General features: G+C 38.4%; 1 protein-coding gene across 1 annotated transcript; it reads left to right on the top strand.

The window, feature by feature from the left end:
* The first annotated feature begins 526 nt into the window (after positions 1-526).
* LOC127456239 (alanine--tRNA ligase, cytoplasmic-like) lies at positions 527-20826 on the top strand. Its single transcript, XM_051724630.1, has 21 exons — positions 527-590; positions 1702-1858; positions 1948-2136; positions 2353-2498; positions 4896-5087; positions 6892-7036; positions 7111-7256; positions 7350-7458; positions 7657-7807; positions 8716-8840; positions 15353-15497; positions 15602-15780; positions 15875-15988; positions 16770-16976; positions 17267-17451; positions 18142-18250; positions 18364-18477; positions 18579-18698; positions 18806-18892; positions 19421-19534; positions 19712-20826. Exons 2-21 carry the CDS (start codon positions 1715-1717, stop codon positions 19889-19891), a joined length of 2901 nt encoding a protein of 966 aa, XP_051580590.1. The 5' UTR covers positions 527-590; positions 1702-1714; the 3' UTR covers positions 19892-20826.
* Positions 20827-21236: the final 410 nt, after the last annotated feature.

Consider the following 21236-nt stretch of genomic DNA (forward strand, 5'->3'; position numbering starts at 1 on the left):
TTATGTAAAATACATACCTGTGCCTTCCATCATAGGTAGGTAATGTTAAACCATGATGCCATGTTTGGATGTTTGTACATTTGGTATTAATAATTTTTTAAAAACATAAAGTAACACTTGCGATTGACACGTTTAATATGACTGTCGCGACTATACCTTTTAAACAGATTGCATTGTTATATCACATTCAGAACTGGCGCAATATAGTGTAATATTGATACATGTCTCCATTTTTAGATTCAAGAAGAGAAATGCTTCTAAACTAGGACAATTTTTTTAAATGGCATTATACATTTCGGTTGTATGACACTTGAGATGTTAAAATAAAGATGATTATAACGTAAATATGACTCCACTGTTTCTTTATCATTGCATCATACAACTCCGTTTACTGCCCCCACTGACAAATCCAGTCGCGTCTTTGTATTGATCGACAGCATGCTAAACCAATAGAATCTACGTAAACTGGACGATCGCCTTTCTTCAACCAATCATCTATGTTGTGGGAGGGACTTAAACTCTCCTTTTGGTTTCAACCGGCGTGTGAAGTTGTGTGACTGGTTGCTAAAACGGTTTAAAGAATATTATTCGTAAGTATTACTTCCGTTGTATTTGTTTCGTCAAGCAGTATTTCATCATGTTATATTATATGTCTTTCCGGTCTTTACCACGAGACTGTGTGAATGAAATTATGCTAGTTTTAGTGAATGACTGAATTGTCAGCTTAGCCTTGTCTCGAGCCATGTCTCGTGCTTAGGGAAACAGACAATTGTACCAATAAATCTGAAAGACTTAACTATACATAAAGACTTTATTACATATGTAGTACACTATTCTGATAATATAAATCAGGATGGAGATGTTGATATGCACTAGCATGGGTTCTGACCTATGACAGGTCAATGCAGTGCAGTAGAAAGCATGCTAGCATTCTTTAGTTTTTGCATTTATCTTATTATCTTTTAATATACCTTTCATTTTTTTCACTTCTTATGTCTAGTATTGCTTAGTATGCATGAAAACTGAGATCTGCTTCTGTAATTCTTCAGGGAATGAAATCTTGTTGTTTTAGGATGAATAACTTATCTAAATCCTCTGAACCTCCTCTAGGAGCATAGAGTGACATTATCTATGGCTCTTCATCTCACTTTTTTCTGTGCCAAAGCTTTCTTCTGTTGTCAGGTGAACATCTTCATGTGCAGGTCTTGGTTTTGCTTGTGTGAAAGCATCATGGTCCTTGCTGTTGAAGGTCTGATTCTGATGATTCTTCACAAGAGTGTTTCATAGAGAACTGCCATTTGACATTGTTAAATTGCATTTTTACTGCAGTTACTTGCGTCATATTGCAAAATACAGATGATTAAATATTGAAAATCAAGTCCACTATATTTCAAATCAAATATGTGTCCATTTGGTCTCTGTAATTATATTAAAAAGTTTTGGTACACTGGATAGTACTGGTTCTCAGACCAGTGTGAAGATGTGTTTGCAGTTTAGTCCGCTGTTCCACAACGGATCGGTTTCTGGCATGCATGATGGGTTGAGTAGCTATGAGTTGTGTTGTTATTTGGAAAATGTCTTGATCTTTTGGGACAGTATGGGAGTGGCGCTGCAGCTACTGCAGGGATTTCAGCTGATTGTTGTTAAACACTCTGTTGAGGACTAACTCCATCTGCTGAAAGGTTTCCTGCATTATTCCAGCATCACCACCAGCATGGACTCTTCACTGACTGGTGCACAGATCCGTGAGAAGTTCATCGACTTCTTCCGCCGTCATGAGCACCATTACGTCCACTCGTCGTCCACGATTCCTCTGGATGACCCTACTCTGCTGTTTGCCAATGCCGGCATGAACCAGGTAAAGAGATCTGAGTTTAGTTACAAATTAGGTGTAACATAAGAACATAAATGATAGGACACTTGATTAAACCTCCACCTTCTCTATAGTTCAAGCCTATCTTCTTGAACACCATCGACCCATCTCACCCTATGGCCAGACTTCGCCGTGCTGCAAATACACAGAAGTGCATTCGTGCAGGTGGCAAACATAATGACCTGGATGATGTGGGCAAAGATGTGTACCATCACACTTTCTTCGAGATGTTGGGCTCTTGGTCCTTTGGAGACTATTTTAAAGTAAGAGATGGAGAGAGTAGAGTGTTTGAGAATTAGATATACATTATAAAATTGTAGCCTGTATTTTTTAGTACTGATGCCTGGTGTTTTTATGGTTGTGAAGTTTTTATGCTTTTATATTTATGTGCTGCTAAAATTATCATTGAAACAGCTAAATATGGCCTTTTTCCCCCCGTGTACCTTCATTTCTTTCTCCCTTGCTCACTCTGTCTCTAGCACCTGGCCTGCAAGATGGCACTGGAGCTGCTGACACAGGAGTTTGGCATTCCTATTGAACGCCTCTACGTCACCTACTTTGGTGGTCATGATGATGCAGGCCTGGAGCCTGACCTGGAGTGTAAGCAGATCTGGCTGGACTTGGGGTGAGTACAAAATCTGTTAACCACTTAAAGGGATAGTTCACCCAAAAATGAAAATTCTCTCATCATTTCCTCACCCTCATGCCATCATAGATGTGTATGACTTTCTTTCTTCTGCTGAATACTAAAAATGATTTTTAGAAGAAAATCTGAGCTTTATAGGTCCATGCAATGCATGAGAAGATTGGCCAGAACTTTGAAGCTCCAAAAAGCACGTTAAGGCAACTCCAGGGGATTAAAGCATATCTTCAGAAGCGATATGATAGGTGTGGGTGAGAAACGGATCAATATTTAAGTACTTTTTTTACTATAAATTCTCTTCACTACCCAGTAGGTAGCGATGTGCACGAAGAATGCAAATATCCAAAAACAAAAAGTGATTTATAGTAAAAAAAAAAAAAAAGGACTTTTTTTATATTTATCTGTTTCTCTCCCAGACTTATCATATCGCTTCTGAAGATATGAATTTAACAACTGGAATCGTATGGATTACTTTTATGGTGTCTTTTATATGCTTTTAAAAACTTCAAGGTTCTGGTCACCATTCACTTGCGTTTTATGGACCTACAGAGATTATTTCTAAAAATTTTCATTTATGTTCAGCAAAAGAAAGAAAGTCCTACACATCTGGTATGGCATGAGGCTGAGCAAATGATGAGAGAATTTTCATTTTTGGGTGAACTATCACTTTAAAGTCCCTCTCCAATCACTGGTTTAACCCCTAAAAACTCATATTTGTTCAATATGTAATCAAAATTACATATTTAATAGTTTTTTTTCCATGAAAATAATCTCTCCATGCCTTAAAATGGCTTAGATATAACTCTACACCTTTGCCTTATTTAGTATGCGCAGATCTATGAATATGTAAATTAGTCCCCGCCTCCACCTCCATTCACCCCTGCACCGCTCGCCTGCAGCTCGGGCTACCTGCTCACCTTCAACTCTGTTCACTGTAAAAGTACTAAATGCTACACAATGGCAAGTGGTAATATATGGCTGAATTACTCTAATATGTTCGAACCAGAAACTGATTCTGAAGAAGAAGAGCAAATTGTACAGGGACGCCTACAAGTCGATTATCACAATGGTAATGTATTTTATGTATCGCTCTCTACAACGTTAGAAACATAAGTTACGTTTAATAGATAAAATGATCCTTTGGCTTGACTACGTTATCAAACAGCTAATAATGTGTTGCTAATGTTAGACAAACCTTGTTCCCGTTCGCCACCACTGACAAGTTAGCTACCATGTAAAGATAAACATCCAGATGTGCTGTTAGGAAGAAACGCTTTGAACAGCATAGAAAGTCTCTGGAGAAAGACATATAGTTCATCATATATCAACATTGTAATATACCATATGTATATGTTATTGAGTAACGTTTGCCGTAACTTTCTTCATCAATATACCCAATATAAAATTTCCTGTCAGCATTTGACATGAATCATCATGTAACTTGGCATGCTAATGTTGGCTAACTTTATCTAGTACACTGGAGATTTGTTGGACACAGTAAACAGATAAAACACAAGAAAAAGAAACTTACCGGTTGACCAACATGTTGGCTCATACTCGCTGTGTCCCCAGGATAAATTGATGGAACTGCGTTGAGCTTCAATATAAGTTTAGTGGAAAAACTCATCTGTTTTTGGGTAAAATTGTCAAAACACTTCTCTGGAAATTGACTGCTGCAAATCCAAGTTTTCTCTGGAAGATTTGCTGGGACATTACGATTTTTCCAAATATACTGCACTAATTTATCTCGGATTTTCAGATCCTTTGGTAATACATGAAGGCTCACCATTTGTCCTTTCTCAACTTTGCATCAGAAAACAGAACAAGTCTTGCAAAATACCGATGCGTAGCAACACCTGGCTTCTCCTGATACCCCTTGCTTCGCCGCAGCATATGCTATTGATATGGAAATCTCCACCCTGCAAATTGACGGGTTTGGTTCCTTAGGTTTGTGACGTATAAAACCCTGGCTGTCTGAATCCGTGTTTTTGAGACTGTCTTTTGTACACTGCAGTTCTAAGGCAGAAATGCTCAGTCATGGCGTTGACTGCTGATTTCATCATGGTATGTCTTCTAGCATATAAAAAACACCATATGGACATGTAAACAAGGTTAAAAACTTGATTTTCACTGGAGGGGGTCTTTAATACTCACCCTCATGTCATTTGAAACCCGTATAGCTTTCTTTCTTCCATGGAACACAAAGGGTGATGTTAGACACAATGTTAGCCTCAGTGACTCAACATTCGCTTTCATTGTATGGGAAAAAAGATGCAACGAAAGTGAATAGAGACGGAGGCTAATACCCCTTTAATGTAATTCATTTTAAACTGAAATTTGAAGAGATTTATAAATGTTTATTGATTGTCTGTGTCTCAGGATGGAGGAGAGTCGTATCCTGCCAGGCAGTATGAAGGATAATTTCTGGGAGATGGGGGACACAGGTCCATGTGGACCCTGCAGTGAGATCCACTATGACCGTATTGGAGGCAGAGATGCTGCCCACCTTGTCAACATGGATGACCCCAATGTGCTTGAAATCTGGAACCTGGTGTTCATCCAGTTTAACAGGTACATTTCAGCTCGTTTTTTCAATACACTGCTAACTTTGTAATTAAACGCAAACACACAAAAGCTGTGTGTTCTATGTAATTGTATTGTAATGTGATGAGGATAACACAAACCCTGTTACCACCAGTGTTGTCATAGTTTTGGATTTTTAATACAATTTATATTTCTATTTTATATTCAATTTGTCATTCCAGATTAGTTTTTTTTTAGTTTTCACAGTTATTCTGTTAGTTTTTGTTTAGTTTTCATTTTCTCAGTTTCAGTTTAGTTAGTTTTTATTTTAGTTTTAGTATTTTTTATGGCTGCAAAAGCTGAACATTTACTGGTATCATTTAAAAAGTCTAACATTATGACATTTGTCAGGGCAGTCCTGTGTTATCTCTGTCTGGTGGTATTATTATGTTTAATTTGGATTGTAAATGTTGCAAATGTTATAATACAGGGTGAATATGAGTAAAGTGACAAAGGACATTTAAACTTTATCCCCATTGTATCCATATGAATTTGCTTAAATCATTATTATACATTACTAAATTAATCCTTGGGAAATAAGCAATTAAAGAGAGAGTTCACCCAAAATGAAAATTCTCTCAACATTTACTCACCCACATGCCATCCCAGTGTGTATGACTTTCTTTTTTCTACAGAACAAAAATGTATATGATTAGGATATTTCAGCTCTGTAGGCCCTCACAATGCAAGTGAATGGTGACCAGACCTTTTAAAGCTCCAAAAGCACATAAATGCAGCATAAAAGTAATGCATAAGACCCCAGTGGTTAAATCCATATATTCAGAAGTGATATGATATGTGTGGGTGAGAAATGGATCAATATTTAAGTCCTTTTTTACTGTAAATCTTGACATCAGCAGCAGTCTCCTTGGCGATCATGATTTCACGGTTGCACTCTCTACTAGGAATTATAATCGAGCTTGAAATCATGATCGTTCCTGTTGACTAAAATTGCAAGATGTACAGTGAAAAAGGAGTTACATTTTGGTCTTTTCTCACCCAAAACCAATTAGATTACTTTAGAAGACTTGACGTAAACCACTTATGGACTACTTTATGCTACATTTGTGTGTTCTTTGGAGCTTCAAAGCTTTGGACCCTGTTGACTTGTGTTGTATGGACCTACAGAGCTGAGATATTCTTCTAATATCTTGTGTTCACCAGAAGAAAGAAAGTCATACACATTTGGAATGGCATGAGGGTGAGTAAATGATGAGAGTATTCATTTTTGGGTAAACTATCTCTTTAACTTTTTGAAGTTTTACATTGATGATTTTACTTTGAGATGTGTGGCAGAGCTTATTTCATGACCACCGGTGGGAAAAGCAATGGTTAAGAAAATGGCAAAAAAAAAAAAAAAAATTGGGTGTAATGCTTGTAAATGTTACATTATAATTTATGATGTAAAAGTGTATAAGAAAATATAAACTTCAAAAATTGAAGACATCCTAAGCTTTCTTCAAAGATATAATGTAAGGTTGTGTGTGTTTGGATCATAATTCAAAGCATCAAGAAATGGAAGATTTCCAAAAGTGTCCCACGTTGCCCATATTCACTAAAATGAATTTGAGACTATTTTTATTTTAGTTAGTTTTGGAGTTATGAAAAAGTATTTTAGTTTAGTTTCAGTTTTTTCCAATAATTTTAGTATTCATTTTTATTTTAGTTCACAAAAATGTTTTTATTTAGTTTTAGTTTCAGTTTTCGTTAACTGTAATAACACTGATTACCACATATAATTCTTTGCATGCACAAACTTCTTAAATGTGTGTGGCTCGACCTCTGTAAACAGGGAGTCAGAGACTGTGCTAAAGCCTTTGCCCAAGAAAAGCATTGACACAGGAATGGGACTGGAGCGTCTGGTCTCTGTACTGCAAAACAAGATGTCCAACTATGACACTGACCTTTTCATCCCTTATTTCGAGGCCATTCAGAAGGTATGGGCAGAATATTAGAAAAGCATAGAGACATTTATTGTCATTTAGACTTTAAGAATATTCTTGCTTCTTAGGGCACAGGTGCCAGGCCGTACACAGGAAAGGTTGGTGCAGAAGACACAGATGGTATTGACATGGCATACCGTGTCCTGGCTGATCATGCCCGCACTATTACTATTGCCTTGTCTGATGGCGGCAGACCTGACAACACGGGCAGGGGGTGAGATTATGTTATGGTTTACTTTATCCACATAGCGTGTCTGTCTTTTGATACACATTAATATGTGTATGTGACCCTGTTATATGTGTGCAGCTATGTGCTGAGGAGGATTCTGCGTCGTGCAGTGCGATACTCTCATGAGAAGCTGGGTGCACAGAGGGGCTTCTTTGCCTCCCTAGTGGATGTTGTTGTTGAATCCCTGGTAATGCCTCTACCTCTTAGACATGCTCAATTTTTTTCTCCCCACTCTATGCACATTAAGAGTCCTCCCTTTGGCCCACACTGCACCATTGAAATACACTTTCATTAGATAAACTTTTCATCATATAGAGCATCTTGCAGAGTGTTGTGTTCATGCTACATTTCTCTAATGGTCTTTTAACGGTTTAACTCTCTATAGGGTGATGCCTTCCCTGAATTGAAGAAAGACCCTGATATGGTGAAGGACATCATTAATGAGGAAGAGGCACAGTTCCTCAAAACACTTAGCAGGGGACGCCGCATTTTGGACCGCAAGATCCAGAGTCTAGGAGACAGCAAGACCATTCCAGGTCCAAGCACATACTACCACAAAGATCCATGACTGCTTCTTCATAGATGAGCTGATTTTATGGTATACATTAGGGATGCTCCCATCGATCAGCCACCGATCGGTATTGGCTGATATTCACGTCCTATGACTCGGTAATTTGGCCGATCGCATAAACCGATCGCTCATGGCGCAAAAGACGCACGGCTCCTTTAAGACTTGAGCAGCACTCTCATGGCATCACTGAGTGTGGAGAATACTGGCATAGTGTTGTAAGACAACAAACTTGATTCAGCAGTTAAGAACGATGCCGTGGGAGAGGTATGGCGAATATGAAAAGTTTGTGTACTGTTAATTTGGTGTTTCATGCGCGACATGGCAAAGGGAAAATAGTGCAAGCTGTGAAACGGTCCTTACTAACGTTCATGGCGGCAGCTTCCAAGTCTCCGCCAGGCATAGGCATGAAATAATGACAATGAATCAATAACCAAAAATGTCACATTGTTTAATTGCACCTATGGGTTATCAGTTTGTCTTCAATTTGACACCAAGCTTGATTTTTTTATAGGGCTATCTATCTTATTATAGAGAATATTTTGGTAGCCTATACAGTTTTTTTTTTTTTAAAGTGTTATTTAAAAATAATAATTATAATTATTTAATAAGCGTTTTAAACTTAAAAAATAAAATGAAATAGTCAGCAAAAACTAGGTAAAGTGATATTACTGGGGAGAAGAAAATTCAATTAAGAGTGTCAGTGTGCAGACAGCTTATATATAGCCAGTTATGACAGAGATCTTGATAAAAGGTGAAATGATCAGTATCGGCCGATCAGATGACAAGAAGAACAGTTATTGGTATCAGCTGTAAAAATCCTGATTGGAGCATCCCTAGTATACATTTTATATAAACATTAAGATTGTTGTTTAGGTGACACAGCCTGGTTGCTTTATGACACCTATGGTTTTCCTCTGGACCTTACTGCTCTGATCGCTGAGGAGAGAGGGATGGGGGTAGACATACTGGCCTTTGAAGAGGAGAAGAAAGCTGCTCAGGTTTGAATAAATTAATTCATTTATAGGATCCATTTAGACCTTGCTTTGACATGCGTTTTATATTTTCGGATAGTATCTGGATATTCTTTAGCTGGATTGCATCTACACCTTGTAGTCAAATGTGTCTCATCTGAGATCTGATCAAAGTTACCCGTGCAAAATGGAAAACACTACTTACATATTACATTAGAGCTTGTGGTAACTGTCTTAAAGTGAATTTTAAAAACACTGATGGTGGATAATTCAAATTCTTTCTACCACTTAAACAGTCAGGGTTTTTCCTTCATGTAATAGAGAGACATGATATTCCAAGTGTATACCAATGGAATGATTCATGGGATTTTGTTCATTGTTCATGTAACAAGATTGCAAGATGGCAGTGTCTGTTTTGTTCTTCACATTGTAATGGCTGAATTAACAGTAAAAGACAAGAACCTGCAACACAGCGCTTTAAAGCGGTCAATACATGAGGAATAAAATTTTCCTTGATCTTTTGACATATAAGAGGTCATTGTACTATAAAACTCTACGTTTCAGAACTGAAAACTTCCTCCTTAATTTAAAAAGAGCATTTATTTAAACCAAGCTGCAAAAACGGCTCATTTGGAATTTGTGGAATTTGTGACATCACAAGGACCAAATACATCTGCATATGACTGCCTCTTCAGCAAGACATCAACCTATTTTTCATTATTGCACCCTTGGCCCCGCCCAGGTGAAGAGCAGAGAGATGGGCCTGTCATGGGAGATTCATCTAAAGTGAACACAGGACACCTTTATGTGCCTATCTGGATTTAATTTTTTTTCTACATAAACGTGCATGGCTTTTACCCTTATCATACATCTTGCGCCGCTTTTAAAAGACGCAATGTCAAGTTATAACTCCCCATTGTGTTCCATTCAGCTGCGCTGTCATGCTGTTTTGAAGGCATCCTGGACCGTTTTTGCACCAATCTGTGCTATTTTTATTTGTTTTTGTAAACATACACTCGTTGGACGTCTTCTCATTTTCTGGCAGTGTACGCCACGTTTTAAGAGTGGTACAAGTGCAACTTTTAAAAACGCGTCTCATTCTGCTGCTGCATCTGACTGTGTGAAACATGCAGTCCTGTGTGTAAACAAACATGGAAGATTTGAGATTTTAAGACCAGCATCTCTGCTTTGGTCTGTTGAAGCACCTAACGTCATGAAATGTATGATTCAAACTTTGCAAAGGAACTGTTATTGAAGGATGGGGCAGTTAAAATACTATTGGATTGCAAATTCGTAATTTCGTAATTTTATTCACGAATATTTCATATTAATATTTTATGGTTCTGCTTGAGTGAACAGTTTAATATATTCAGATGAAATGTGTTGGGTGTATGTTATGCATTTACCCTGAAATGTAGTGTGAAGTTTGTTCATTTTCTTTGGATTGCATTTCAAATACAGCTGTATTGGAAGGGCTGCATGATGTTAGCCAATCACAACTGTGGGCGTTTACATTGAAGTCTTAAAGGGCCAGACAGCTTAAAACCAAGCATTTCAGACAGAGGGCCAGAGACAGTGTGAAAAAATATTATGTATGACTGTTTTGGTGCAAACAAAAAAACTATACTAAAATTATAAGTGGACTTCAGGGAAGATAATAAAATTATATATATAAAAAAATAAAAATAAACTAACAACGGATGACTGCAGCGTAACCTCATCACATAATTAATATTTACGGAGTTGTTTCCAGAAAATGGAAACCCATGCTCATTTACACCTTCTTTGAATGTGGTCAGAATCCGTTCCTGACCACCTCTGAATGTGGTTTGAGTTATCTGATCACGATTCATTCACAATGCATCTTGGGTGCATTTACACCTGTCATTTAATGTGGTCAAGTGCAATCCGATAGCGATCCGATCACCAAAATCACATTTTAATGCAAGGTGTAAATGGGGCCATAGTTTCCATTAAGTAATTTATAAAAAACCCTAATATAAGAGGCTTTGTTTAGACAGACAGTAAAAATACAACTTCGTTTGGCATATCTGACTCCAGTCCACTTAAATCGGGTCGGGAACCTATGGCTCATGAGCCACAAGTGGCTCTTTGTTAAAAATCAAGTGGCTTGCCAGGTGTCTCACCATTTACCAACACATGCTCGTTTAAAAGTTTCTAGAGATAATTTTCCTGCAGAAAGTGTGGGTGTATTGCAAAGCTTGAAGTCAATGACACTGTTCTCCCGAATTTGTCGTACAGCCTACTCCTGGTGAACAAGGTTTGAAATGAACACCCCGCAAATGCAGATTTTTCATGTGGAGTATTTTGCTGATTTACCAGCCACTGTGGAAGGTGACCTGTAAGACATCTCGGAACAAGAAATTAGACACAAAGATGCGTGTTTGACGAAACGTGATAATAGTTTGAAGAATAGATGAAAGAAAAGCTGCCGATGCACGTCTGATTTGATTTGTGTGTGCAGTGAGCTCCGCTGTTCACGAGTGCAATGAAAGCGCTTCTCCTAGACACGCACATTCATAGAGTTCTAGGCCTCGTTTCCAAATAACTATTGATGTTAGCGGTTAAGAGCATTTTCTACAAGCGATTTTATGAACGTTCGTTATTTTTTTATGTGCGCCCAGGGTGTGAAATAGCACCCAGCAAATGTGGCGAGGCTCAATCCAGTTCACGAGCTCCTCGTCCAAATGTATTTCATGCGCGAGTAATTTTGCTCATCTACCCACAACAGGTGGGTGACCTGTAAGACGTCTCGGAGTGACACATGACAAGAAATGCTGTTAGTCAAAAAGACGTGCTTGAAGAAACACACTATTCTATTTTTAAGAACAGACAAAAGAAAAGCCGTCAGTGCTCGTGTCTGATTCGCTGTTTGTTCAGAGGCGTGCAACGGGACCCTGTCTCATGAGCAAGCGCATGTAAAGTGTTATCACTCCTTTTTCTGTTTCATTCAACTGAAAACTGTTTGGAAGAATAATGTAGTCTTATGAGAATGCTGCAAATGATCTCCGATCATCTCGTGAGGTGCTGTGAGTTTCGCTTTATTTCCACGGAGCGGTTTGCTCTTACACATTGTGAACGCAACTCTGCAGGTTCAGTAATATATACACTATATTGCCAAAAGTATTCGCTCACCCATCCAAATAATTGAATTCAGGTGTTCCAATCACTTCCATGGCCACAGGTGTATAAAATGAAGCACCTAGGCATGCAGACTGCTTCTACAAACATTTGTGAAAGAATGGGCCGCTCTCAGGGGCTCAGTGAATTCCAGCGTGGTACTGTGATAGGAAGTCCAGTCGTGAAATTTCCTCGCTACTAAATATTCCACAGTCAACTGTCAGTGGTATTATAACAAAGTGGAAGCGATTGGGAATGACAGCAACTCAGCCACGAAGTGGTAGACCACGTAAAATGACAGAGCGGGGTCAGCGGATGCTGAGGCGCATAGTGCGCAGAGGTCGCCAACTTTCTGCAGAGTCAATCGCTACAGACCTCCAAAATTCATGTGGCCTTCAGATTAGCTCAAGAACAGTGTGTAGAGAGCTTCATGGAATGGGTTTCCATGACCGAGCAGCTGCATCCTAGCCATACATCACCAAGTGCAATGCAAAGCGTCGGATGCAGTGGTGTAAAGCACGCCGCCACTGGATTCTAGAGCAGTGGAGACGCGTTCTCTGGAGTGACGAATCATGCTTCTCCATCTGGCAATCTGATGGACGAGTCTGGGTTTGGCGGTTGCCAGGAGAACGGTACTTGTCTGACTGCATTGTGCCAACTGTGAAGTTTGGTGGAGGGGGGATTATGGTGTGCGGTTGTTTTTCAGGAGCTGGGCTTGGCCCCTTAGTTCCAGTGAAAGGAACTCTGAATGCTTCAGCATACCAAGAGATTTTGGACAATTCCATGCTCCCAACTTTGTGGGAACAGTTTGGGGATGGCCCCTTCCTGTTCCAACATGACTGCGCACCAGTGCACAAAGCAAGGTCCATAAAGACGTGGATGAGCGAGTTTGGTGTGGAAGAACTTGACTGGCCTTCACAGAGTCCTGACCTCAACCCGATAGAGCACCTTTGGGATGAATTAGAGCGAAGACTGCGAGCCAGGCCTTCTCGTCCAACATCAGTGTCTGACCTCACAAATGCGCTTCTGGAGAATGGTCAAAAATTCCCATAAACACACTCCTAAACCTTGTGGAAAGCCTTCCCAGAATAGTTGAAGCTGTTATAGCTGCAAAGGGTGGGCCGACGTCATATTAAACCCTATGGATTAAGAATGGGATGTCACTTAAGTTCATATGCGTCTAAAGGCAGATGAGCGAATACTTTTGGCAATATAGTGTATCTTTGTATTAAAGAAACAAAGACAAAAGTGATTTAAATCAAAGTAATACAAGACACATTCACCTTGAGCCTAAAATTGAGTTCTATTTTCTTTTCTTTAGGCAGCATAAACTGTATTACCAAAACGCAATACAAACACATTTGATAAGAACACAGATTTGGCAGCATTTTTTGGGAACACAAGGGAATTTATTATGATGATTATTGTAATTATCTTTACATTTATAATAATTTTTAGTTCTTAATTTGTAGCTATTAGTAATTTTTCACCTGTAGTCCTTGACGGATGCTTGTGTGATAGCAAATGGGGCTGTTGGAGATGGGAAATGTTTGGATTTGGAGTGGTTATATGTAAGATTTTTTTAATCACTTTGTTATTTTAATTCCTTTTTTCATTTCGTTTAAAGTGCAATTTGAATTTAGAAATGTCTAAGTTTTTTGTGTTTTAATAAATTAATTTTTAAAGCAAAATCAATAAAGCAAAAATATTCACCGACCCTTGGGAGGGGGGTTGACCATATAATCAGATATCGTGATATTTTAAAGGTGATTATCGTTAAAATATATTTACATATCGCCCAGCCCAAAAGGGAAGTAACATTTTTCATGAACAATTGTAAAATGAAGTAATTTTATGGAGACTCGCACAAACGCGTGTACTCAATTCCATATTGCAATATCTTACCTATTAATTTTTGCATATTTGTTTGTTTTTGAGTAGTCTGTGGGCAATATAAACATTTTATTTTATTGAAAACTTTGAAAATAGTAAATTATTCGTTTGTGCTATGGCTCTTTCGAAAAAATGCATTGACCAAAAATAAAATAATTTGCTGCTTAGTGAAAAAAAGTTCCTGACCCCAATGTTTGTAGTTTGAACTAGGGATGTCAAAAATGCCAGTACTTCATGGTCAACACTAAAAAGATGTAACGATACAGTGTTTCTACAGTAGTTCCTGAGTAATGACTCTGTTTGGTACCTGTGCACTGTCTGACCGACATGTGGCTGCTTTCTATGTGCACGCCTGGACGGAAGAGCACTTGCATTCTCTTTTAAGTCTCTTTGTAACATGCTTAAGTCACTACTATGGCACTGCCTGGACAAACAGATTAGATTTCATCACTCGCAAAATAACAACTAAAAATTGAAATAGGATTTAAAATACAAATTGGAATTGTGTTTCGTGATGAAAGTTGTGTTAATATAAACTAGGTCTGGGAAATTTTATGTGTTAATTTCTGCAATTTAATAGTTAACACGTAAAAAAAAAAAAAACGCTATTAATGCAGTATCCATTTTTTCACTTCCTGAAACTTTCCCCACTTCTTTTTTGGCTACAATTGGCATATATAAATTTCTAGTTGGTACACATTAGACTCGACTGCACATCCTAGCAAAGAAATTGATTGTGTGAAGCAGTGCACGCTTATTCATTGTGTGCAACGCATGTCCCGGCATGATAAACACGGGAGCAGATTTACTGTACGGAGAATGGAGACTTCAACCGCAAGTGGTGAGCCAGGTGTGGGAGTGATACGGGCAAGCTGCAGAATCTCTTCGCATCACCAGAAAATGCTCAATAACTTTAATCTGAACCAGTATTAAAAGCGAAACCTCACGAGACAGACCCAGCATGTGCGCTATAGAGACTGAAAAGCAGCCAGAGAAAATAGTTTTCAGCCAATTAAACTTCAGCATTCAATTTGTTTTATATCTGTATGTATAGCCTTATAATACATTGGTAATGTAGAGTTTATCTTGCCAATAAAGCTTGATTTGAATTGAATCTGCCCATTTGATGCTATTATTAAAAAAGTCCACTGGAAAACGGCAGAAGATTTTGCCCATCTTTTAATTACAGCATGTCCACTGATTTTATGGCATTTATTCATTAAATGTTTTATACCTTTAAAAAACTCTATCTGGAAAAAAAACTGAACATTTTATTATGTTTATATTTAAATACTTTAAATAAATTATGACTAATCAATATCTTGAAAGTTCTTTGAGACAGTATAAAATAAATGTATATTTTAATGTTTGTTTTAATGTTGCATGTTCCATGATTAATCGTGACTAATCACAGAAAATGTGCAGTTAATTAGTTAACATTTTTAATTGATTCACAGCCCTAATATAAACAGGTATAATTAAAGTTTCTCCATTTGTGCACACAGTTGAAGTCTCAGGGCAAAGGCTCTGGGGACGAGGACCACATCATGCTGGACATTTATGCCATTGAGGAGCTGAGGAACAAGGGCTTCCCTGCCACTGATGATGGCCCCAAGTACCACTACTCTTCAGATGATAGGGGCAACTATGGTAAAAGTCATACCAATGCTATTCTTGTTGATCATCACAATTCAGTATTTGTGCATGTTCTGTAGTTGTTGTACCTTTATGACTGGTATGTCCTTCTCATACAGAGTTTGAACAGGTGGTGGGCACAGTTTTGGCTCTGAGGAGGGAGCGTGCATTTGTTGATGAGGTAACCACAGGTCAAGAATGCGGAGTGCTGCTTGATCAGACCTCTTTCTATGCTGAGCAGGGTGGACAGAGCTTTGACGAAGGCTACATGCTCCGAGAGAATGACTCCGCTGAGGATGTAAGAAATTGTTTTTAAAGCAGTTTTGCAAAGGAGTTGAACTGTCCAGAGGTGTGTTTAATTTTGCTTGTCACATTTGGTTGTGTTCTTTTAGAGGATGGAGTTCACAGTGAAGAATACTCAGGTGCGTGGAGGATATGTGCTGCATATTGGTACAGTGTACGGTACACTGAAGGTTGGAGACCGCCTAACTTTGCATGTTGATGAGGTATGAAACACCTTTTGTCATTGATTTTATTACATTGATCTTTTTGTTGTTTCTTTGCTGTGTTGCGAGAATCATCTTACACTTTTCTAAAAAGGCAAGATGCATCTAGTGATTTGTCTGACCTCTCATCAACAAAGCATTTCCGTCTGCAGAACTGCTGCTCACTGGATGTTTTTTATTTTTGACACCATTCTAGTTAAGGGAAATGCTGCTGTGAAGAGACAAAATTGCAGCAAATTAGACCATAATTGATGTTTAAAAGGATAGTTTACCCCAAAATGAAAATTCTGTCATCATTTACTCACCTTTGTGTTTTTCCAAACCCAAATGACTTTATTTCTCTATTGGAATACAAAATGAGATGTTAGGCAGAATGACAGCGTTAGTCACAATTCACTTTCATTGCATCTTTTTTTTTTTTTTTATACAATGAAAGTCAATAGTGACTAACACTGTCATTCTGCCTAATATCTCCTTTTGTGTTCCATGGAAGAAATAGTCATAAGAGTTTAGATACACGAGAGTGGATAATTAATTGCAGAAGTTTCATTTTGGGTAAACTGTCCCTTTAACAGCTATGTGGAGTTGGAATTTGGACCAATGAGATTTTACTACTACATTAACGACAGGCAAATTGTTCTGTCGTTCCTGGTTATGACATAGTGTTAGAATTAATGTTTAAAGGTAAAGATCCAAGATACACAAAATACAACCTAATTACTCACTCACTCACTCACACTCTCTCTCTCTCTCTCTCTCTCTCTCTCTCTCTCTCTCTCAGGCTCGTCGTAGGCCCATCATGAGTAACCATACCTCCACACACATGCTTAACTTTGCTTTGCGTTCAGTGCTGGGTGAGGCAGACCAGCGGGGCTCACTGGTTGCTCCTGACCGTCTGCGGTTTGACTTCACAGCTAAAGGAGCCATGAGCACAGATGAAGTGCGGCGCACAGAGGAGATCGCCGGCACTATGATTCGTGATGCCAAGGTCAGACCATTCAGCAGACTCACAATCTACCAAGGCAGTCACTTTTCAATCAAATGCTATGCATTCATATTACTTTAAAGGCAGTCAAAACTTTCTCCATATGTATTCACTGTGCAGATTTTATGAAAACAGAACTTTGCATTTTTGCTCTATTCAACCTTTTGTAATCTTTATCAAAGGGTTATTGAAAGCAGCATCAAAGTTTTCTTGTTGCTAAGAGCAAGAGTACTCCGTATTCTCTTGTATCTTCTCAAACTTACTGAATTGCATCTGTGTATCTTTTCCTTTAGCCAGTTTATGCTCTGGATGCTCCCCTTGCTGCAGCTAAAGCCATCCAGGGTCTGCGGGCAGTGTTTGATGAGACGTACCCTGATCCTGTCAGAGTGGTGTCTATCGGCATACCTGTTGAGGAGCTGCTGGCTGACCCAAACAGCCCTGCAGGCTCCCTCACCTCCATCGAGTTCTGTGGTGGAACGTATGAACAGCAGACTTTGATATACACTTCAAATGTGTTATAAGTAGGGCTGGGATATATATATATATATATATAATATGTATGTTTTCGCTAAGAAATTTTGCTGCCAGCCAATGTGTCCAGGAATGATAAAGTTTACCGGACAAACTGGAAAATAATCCGGCCATTTCATTTTGGACTAAAAAGGTTTTTCACACTTTTATATAATAATGTTGATCTATATCCACCAATATAACAACTCATAGTAATAAACAGCAATATATTTACAAATATTTTAAAGCATGTGAAACACCACACCTCAATTTTCAGTAAAGATGCAAAAAAATTGTTGAATCAGTGTTTTTAACCTATTCCCTAAAACGGACAATTCAAAGAAACTTGTTTGAACTTTGCCCTGGTTCGCCAACTCTTTAGGCATTTTTGCTAGTGAGGTTTAAATCAAAGACGCTATTAAAACCTCTATCTCAGCACTTTGCTTGAGTCATTAAAAAGAAGTGGGCATGAAACAGGTCTTAAGGAATGACACAGACATTAAGACCAATTAAAAAGTGCATTAAATATCATTGCGACATTCATGATGTTGATTATCTTCATAGCCCTACTTATAAGAAAGACATAAAACCCTCAAGCATAAATTGTGTGAACTCCTCTGCTCTGAGTTCTCAGTTTGTTCTTTTTTTTTACCCGTAGGCACCTGCAGAACTCGAGTCATGCTGCACCATTTGTGATTGTATCAGAGGAGGCCATCGCTAAAGGAATCAGGAGGATTGTGGCAGTCACCGGAGCTGAGGCTCAGAAGGTTGGAAGGGGCAGGGTTTACATTAATTTCCTCATTCTCATTTTGTACTGAAACTTTGTCTTTGTAGGATGTGATTCCTGTTGTTATTGACAGAGGAATGTTTATGTTTTCAGGCACAGAGGAAAGCTGATTCCCTCAAGCTGGGCCTAGATGCCTTGGCAGAGAAAGTGAAAGTACAGACTGCCCCCAATAAAGACATTCAGAAGGAGATAGCTGATATGACAGAGGTAAGAAATAAGCTCCTGTGTGTTTAGAATGAAGACTGTCTAAATCGCTGATTTCCACCATTTAAAGTGTACCGAATGTGTGTTTGTGTGTGTATATTCAGTCCCTGGGCACTGCAGTGATCTCTCAGTGGCAGAAGGATGAGATGAGGGAATCCCTGAAGGGTCTTAAGAAAGTCATGGATGACCTGGACCGTACCAGCAAGGCTGATGTACAGAAGAGGGTACGAGCTCTAGATATAATGAAAGAGCTATCTGTCAGGGTTCAATTACTCAGAGATTTTTGGAAAGTGAATGACTGACTGTAAGCAACATCATGGTCTTTATTTAGGTCCTTGAGAAGACCAAGGAGATCATCGACAGCAACCCTAACCAACCTCTGATCATCATGGAGATGGAGAGTGGCGCATCTGCAAAGGTAACATTCCCACCTGTCCTTTCAAATTAGAATAGTTAAACTGAAAAAGAAAATCAGAAAATCTTAGTTAACCTGAAATCAAATTTTAACATATTTAGCTTCATTATACTTGTTCCCTGTCTTATCAAAATGTAATAACTTTGCTCTGCCTCTGAAACAACTTTCCTTTTCGGCTGACATCTCCTAGGCTACTTGGCTACTGGTTAATGTTCATCGATAGCCAAATAGATTTTTTCATAGCTTTAGGCTACTGTTGTAGAAAATGCAGCCTTTCTAAAATCTTGCCAAGAATAACTGAGTAATTTAATGTTGGATATGCAACTGAATGTGAACTTGCATTAAGGTCTGACTTCATTCTGGAAGAAAAAGCCCATTTTTCATGGTCCAATCAATTCCTGATGGAAAAAATCAATTTTTGTATTTATTTATTTTTTATTTAATGTCCGGTTTCTCTCAAAAATACATCACATTACAGAATTAAAATTTGTTACGAATACCAATTCATGTTGGCTTTAATATCTCCTCCAGGCTTTAAACGAGTCTCTGAAGTTGCTTAAGACAAATTCTCCCCAGACTGCTGCAATGCTGTTTGCTGTGGACAACGATGCTGGCAAAATTATCTGCTTGTGCCAAGTACCACAGGTAAGAAGAGAACCTTATCTTAAATGAGGGCTGATAGTTCTCTTAAAATATTTAACCAGCCTTTCTTTAAAATTTAGTGCTGGTTAAATATTAGTGAGACTACATACATGCATAAATAATCACCTAAAAATAACTATAGCTGTATTTTTCATCACTTGCTATTTGTGTGTTTACCAGGATGTTGCAAACCGCGGCCTGAAGGCCAACGAATGGGTTCAGGAAGTGTGCCCTCTGCTGGACGGAAAAGGAGGTGGCAAAGACATGTCCGCCCAGGCCACTGGTAGAAACACACACTGCATACAGGAGGCTCTGCAGCTGGCCAATCAGTTTGCCAAACTTAAATTGGGTGAAAATTAAGGAAGGAGAAATATATAGGTGGGGTTTAATCTAGAGATGAGAGCTTTCCTTTACCTGCTCCAGCACTGCCTGTTGAATTTTCAACTGGACATTCCAGGCTGGAAAATGTGAAAATTGTATAGAACTGTCTCATTTGTCTATTATGGAAAGGAAGGGAAATTATTGGCGCCCTCTCTCTGTTCAGTGGGGACTGCAGCTGGGCAACACATGAGTGTAACTGATCCATTAAACCGTCCAGTCTCTCTGCAAAGCATGCTCTTTCATTGGAATACTACATTTAAATCAACAAAGTTAAGTGTTGTGCTGGTAGCTACAAGCTCTCTCATGGCCATTGTTGTCTTTCTGAATATATATTGAGGAAGAAAATCATTGTCATTTCCATCCTAGTTGAACTTTTTATCATAACATTTGCCATAACACTTTAAGCATTATGGAGATCTGTCTGTTAAATGAGAGGGATGTTTTAAGCAAACTAAAGGTTCAAACTAAATAAATGCTTAACTTTTCACTAGTTCTTCTAGCTTCTGTTTTAGGGAAATCAGCCATCAATCACCTGTCACATGAAATGTATCACTGGTCAATGGTAATAAATCGTAATGATTTATGCAAGGATGACTTGCGTTCTTTGTGCATTGGAATGGTGTACTATGTTGGTTACTGTGATCATATTGCAAATGCCACAGTTAAAACTATGGATACAATGGAACTTTCCTTCTGTGTAAAATCTTTTCTAATGCCCTCTGATTGTCGAAAAAGGCTTTGTTTGTCTTCAGATGACTGTATTTTAATTATCAAGATCCTGATAAAAAGAAAGAAACTGTGAAAGAAAACGAATTTTCTTTCAGTTGGACGGGTGCGACCAACTCAAGTGCTGGTGCTACCACTCTTAAATGTTAGGGTCTGGAGCCATGTAAATAAATGGATAACTAAAATTATTTGCTGTGGCATTGCAAGAATTAATTTGCAAGAACAAATCTAAAAATAAGAAAAGATGCAAATTTGTTGTTTTATTCATTACCCAATTAGCACTCTTGCCACCTGTGATCTCATTACCGTACCTATGTGACTTGCGTTTTTTTTTGCATAGCCGAATTTCAAATATTACGAGTAAACACGCAACTAAAATGGACAGATAACATGGAAGTTCTTGAAAAGGAAAACTATCAACGATGGTTATGTGGGACAGTGGGATAGAGGTGTGCCATGGGATTTGTTTAGTTGTAAAAAGTGTGCCGTGGCAGAAAAAAGGTTGGGAAACACTGCACTAGTAAACACTCTTACAGGTGCTTAATCATGTGAATATCTTACATCTTAACTAATCCACCATCCAGTTAACACTAATAGC

This window comes from Myxocyprinus asiaticus, chromosome 18, assembly GCF_019703515.2.
Source record: "Myxocyprinus asiaticus isolate MX2 ecotype Aquarium Trade chromosome 18, UBuf_Myxa_2, whole genome shotgun sequence".
NCBI classification, from domain to species: Eukaryota; Metazoa; Chordata; class Actinopteri; order Cypriniformes; family Catostomidae; genus Myxocyprinus; species Myxocyprinus asiaticus.